We start from the raw sequence: 4,813 nt of genomic DNA, 5'->3' as shown, positions 1-4,813 counted from the left end.
TGTACATATACGTACTGAACCGAGAGCTCACGCCGCACTCGAGATTTCATAGATTTTTGTCACAAATGACCCGGTAACCTGTGACGTCACACAACCCCTTGGCTAATTACGAACTGGCTTATTGAAATGAACAATTAAATTCGATTGGAAAAGATACATTGTATCTAACTGTACGACAGCCAGTCTAGTTTCTTAGGTTGACACGCCAGTTAGCATCCAGGAAATTGGTCTCAAGAAGCTTGGTCAAACAGAAAATTTGTCATAAATAGTAAACCTCGGTGTGCTACCAAAGAGTAAAGTTGAGGGAATAGGGGAGAAAGAGCACAGGCGGCACAGGAGGAGGGAAGCTAGGCAGAGAAAAGAATGTCGTAAACTGAAATGGATGAGAGCATGAATGGGGAGGGGAAGGGGTGGGGAAAGGAAGGAGGAGTGAAGGAAGCAGGGGAAGGGGTGGGGAAAGGAAGGAGGAGCGAAGGAAGCAGGGGAAGGGTCGGGGAAAGGAAGGAGGAGCGAAGGAAGCAGGGGAGGAGGGGAAATGTGGAGAAGGAAGAAGATGATGGTAGATGATGAGAAGAGAGGAGAAGGGGAGGTACAGACGAAAAAAATGTATAGGAGGAGAAAGGAGAATGTAGCGATGGGGATGGGTAGAGGTAGATGAGGAAAGATAATATTGATAACGTTGATGAAGAGGGAGCTGGTAAAAAAAGGTAGGAGAAGGAGGGTGGCGGAGGAACGAGGTAGTAGAGGAAGAGGGAGGAAGAGAGAGGAGGTGGAGTGGAGGGTATGAGACGAATTCAGGAGTTACATGCTGGGGAGGCAGGGGTGAACGAAAAGAAGTCAGGAAACAGAAAGCAGTAGTATATAGTGAGGTGTAATGACCAATTTTCCTGTGACAACTTTTCCGAATGCCAGTTTTTCTGTGACAAATTTTCCTACACCCCAGCTACACGGGAGCAACACCCGTGCCAGCTACACCCGTGCCAGCTACGCCCCTGTGTGCAGTGTTACTGTACAGCAATTTCGTCGATAAATCTGGCAGACGCAATTGAATGATTGTATCAGGGGAAAACTATACCAAAGGGTTTTGGGAGGATTGGCTTTACGTGTTTATTAACCCCTAATTGCGTCGTGATAACAGTCCGCATATTTCTAAAGCAGAGTATAATGTTCAAGAAGTCTTGCTGTGGATTTCTGTCATATATGTGCGTATGCCATGTCGCTGCAACTGCGTATGAGCGAGACGCCATCAGGTAACTCATGACATTGAAATGGCTTTATCTACCATAACGTTGCGAAATGGAAAGGGAAATGCACATCTCGCCCGGATTATTCTAATGAACGAGTCACCCTACTATACATCATAACCCTTTATAAATATCACCTTATAATATCGTGTACACACCTGTGATATCGTGCTAGATAATAGGCCGAATCTGTCAACGTTACATGACAGCGCATATAGGTAATCCCGGTAAATTATGCTCTACAGTAATAAATGCAATCTGACACGAATGAGCAAACTTGCCTGCAATCGTGCCATATCTTCTCATCTTCTTCTTCTCTCTCGCAGATGAGACGTCGGAGGACTTATAACTCTAGCATTTCTAGCAGCAGGTTGAGTCCTTGAGTTTCCCGAACAGGTGCAAAAACCAGTCTGCGGAATGCATTTTTTTCAGAGCGGAGTGTTAACACTTCGGCCCTAACCCGGGATACCCTTCCAGCGCCAACACTTACATAGCGCTCTCATATACATAGCTCTTACATAGTCTCTAGACTTTCAATGCATGCGCCCACGTATTTCACTTCCTGTTAGTACATATAGTACATACAGCGTGCGTCAGGTCTCCGTCAATTGCATATTTTGTCTGCTAACAATAATTGACACGTCAGTAGAGCTGAGAGGGTCTATGTCCCCCAGGGTACTGCCGGAACGTACCCTGGTACTATCTAATATGCCGGATCGTACCTCGCCTACTCCACTAACGAGTCTAGGGAGTCGCCTACGCTTACTCCCTAACCCTAACCCTAACCATATCAGATAGTTACCAGGATACGTTCCGGTATACCGGACCGTACCCAGGGTTAGTTCCGGCGGTACCCTGGGGAACATAGACCCTATGAGCGTCAGTAGAGTAGGATTTTTAGAACGGTAGCTTTGAAAATAAAACTGTAAAAATATGTATCAAGCCTATATATTATTCCCTCAACAAAAAAACAACTCGAAAAACGAGTTTCGCCGCGGTTCTGTATCATGGCGGCAAGAGTCAACGCAGGTTACGTAGCAGCACAGCTATATATAGGCCGTAATAATATAGTAATAGTAATAATAATAGTAATTTAATAGTAATATAGTAATAATATATAATAGGCCCTTAATATATAAGCGCCTATAGGGGCATTCACATGCTCATTCACATTTTATATAGGCGCTTATAGGCCTTATAGGCACAGCCTTATATAGATATCATATAACAATGAGCATATACAGGCTTCATGAACTTCACCGCTTGGCAACACCGCATGGCAACAAGAGACGCGTCACAACATCGCCGCAGTGCGGCAAAAGTTTGAAACATTCGACCCGACACTTTCACTTTGTAGTCTAAAAGCTTTGAATGAACATATTCCTGAGCAATTTTTTTTACCTATCACACATATATCGGCAAGTACAAACGTTCAATGTTAAAATAATTCATTTTTGCCTGATTTTATGTTTGCCGCTTGAAACGTCGAGGCAGGGCACCTTTAACCCCACCACCCTGTTCTACAACCTGTTCTACAACCTGTTCTAGTTGTTTACTGATACAATCAAAAGTAGATAATATAATGTTATATTATCTTACTCCTGATACAATCTATGTTAGTTAAATCCACCACTCTGTTCTACAGTACTACCGCTGATTAATATTCTCGTTGCTATATTAATTTAGTCACCTGTCAGACCAGTGAGCCGAGACATAAGTATCACCGCGCCTGCGACGTCCCTTCTCTGCGATAAAACAATGATTATCCGCAAGCCTAAGCGTAACCATGCTAAAATACGCATAACTAAGTTTTTGGATGAGGATTGCCTGTAATTTTGAATCACAGATCTATAAAATCGCTCACGCACATCAATATTTATGCGCGCATACTCTTCGTAATACGTGACGGAGGCTGTGCGTGGCGACCACGCGTTCAATTACTCACTTGTTTGTTGCAGGTTTTACACTGGCATTATTAAAGTTCTGATTGACTGGATAGGAGAGATGGTACTTCAGTATGATGGCGAGAGCTTCGTGTGGCGAAACCTCATGGCTTATCACATGCTAATTATTAGCAAGGAATACACGGACGCTGAGCGGGCGCTTGGTACCACATACTACTCATTAGGTACGCCCACACATGGTCGTGATTGACAAACGGTAGAATTAAGAAGCAAAGACACATTTGCTTTTAATTTGCATATCTTGCATTTTATATATCCGTAAACGTAGTCGTATGTAGAGCTTTTATATATAGTCCAATCCACCAAGTAAAATATTGCGTCGCGTTTTTCGCTTCCGACGCCGACAGGTTTTTTCGTCATTGTCATCGTGATTTTTCGTCGGCGTCGCCACTATTCTGCCAATTCAGCAGCAGCGAGCTAAGACACGGTAGCAGCAGCAAAATAAAACACGGCGGCAGCAGCAGCGAGCTAAAACACGGCGGCGGCAGCGAGCTAAAACACGGCGGCAGCAGCAAACTAAAACACGGCGGCAGCAGCAGCGAGCTAAAACACGGCGGCGGCATCGAGCTAAAACACGGCGGCAGCACACGGCGGCAGCAGCGCAGCGAGCTACAAACGCGCAGCAGCAGCGAGCTCAACACGGGGCAGACAGCATGCGAGCGTAAGAACAGGCGCAGCAGCAGCGAGCTGAAACCGGCGGCAGGCAGCAGCGAGCTAAAACACGGCGGCCAAGCAGCAGCGAGGAAACACGGCGGTAGCGAGCAGCGAGTAAGAACAGCGGCGGTGAGCAGCAGCGAGCTGAAAAACACCAGCAGCAGCGAGCTAAACCACGCGCAGTCAGCAGCGGAGCTAACAGACGCGGCAAGCGCAGCGGCTAAACACGGCGGCAGCGAGCAGCGAGCTAAGAACCACGGCGCAGCAGCAGCGGAGCTAAAACACGGCGGTAGCAGCAGCGAGGCTTAAAACACGGCACGAGCGAGCGGAGCTAAAACACGCGGCAGCAGCGAGCGAGCGTAGAAACACGGGCGGCAGCAAGGGCAGCGAGGCTAACACACGGCGGCAGGCAGCAGTATGAGGGCTAAGAAGCCTAACGGCAGGCAGCAGCAGCGAGCCTAAACCACGGCGTGCAGAGCAGCGAGCTAAACACGCGGCGACAGCAGACGAGCTAAAACACGCGCAGAGCAGGCGAGCTGAAAACCCGCGGCAAGCAGCAGGCAGGCAGCGCAGCCTAATACAGCAGCATGCAAGCAGGCAGCGGAGCTAAACACGGCGGCACAGCAACGGAGCTAAGGCACGGCGGCAGCACAGCGAGGAGCTAAAGACACGCGGCGAGCAGAGCAGCGCGAGCGTAAAAAACAGCAGGGCAGGCAGGCAGCGGAGCGTAAGAACACGGCGGAGCAGCCGCAAACTAAAAGTCCACGGCCGGCAGCAGCAGCATAACTAAAATCACGGCGGCAGGCAGCAGCAGGGCAGCGGCTAAAACACGGCGAGCAGCGAGCAGCAGGCAGCGAGCTAAAGAACCGGCGGCAGCAGCGAGCTAAAGACCAGCAGCGAGCAAAGCGAGCCGGAGCATAACACACGCGGCAGCAGAGCACGGCTGACAAA

General features: G+C 48.4%; 1 protein-coding gene across 1 annotated transcript in view; it reads left to right on the top strand.

Annotated features, from left to right (window-relative positions):
• The window catches only part of LOC106811014, a gene marked incomplete in the record, with an annotated part of 22,402 nt that overhangs the window by 4,415 nt on the left and 13,174 nt on the right, over positions 1–4,813 (top strand). Inside the window, 1 exon segment of the mRNA XM_014814531.1 lies at positions 3,203–3,372. Within this exon segment, the coding sequence (XP_014670017.1) occupies positions 3,203–3,372 (170 nt within the window).

The sequence above is a fragment of the Priapulus caudatus genome, unplaced genomic scaffold (genome assembly GCF_000485595.1).
Source record: "Priapulus caudatus unplaced genomic scaffold, Priapulus_caudatus-5.0.1 Scaffold17, whole genome shotgun sequence".
Classification (NCBI taxonomy): domain Eukaryota; kingdom Metazoa; phylum Priapulida; class Priapulimorpha; order Priapulimorphida; family Priapulidae; genus Priapulus; species Priapulus caudatus.
The sequence above is the reverse complement of the archived record's forward strand: the minus strand, read 5'-3'. Positions and strand labels throughout refer to the sequence as shown.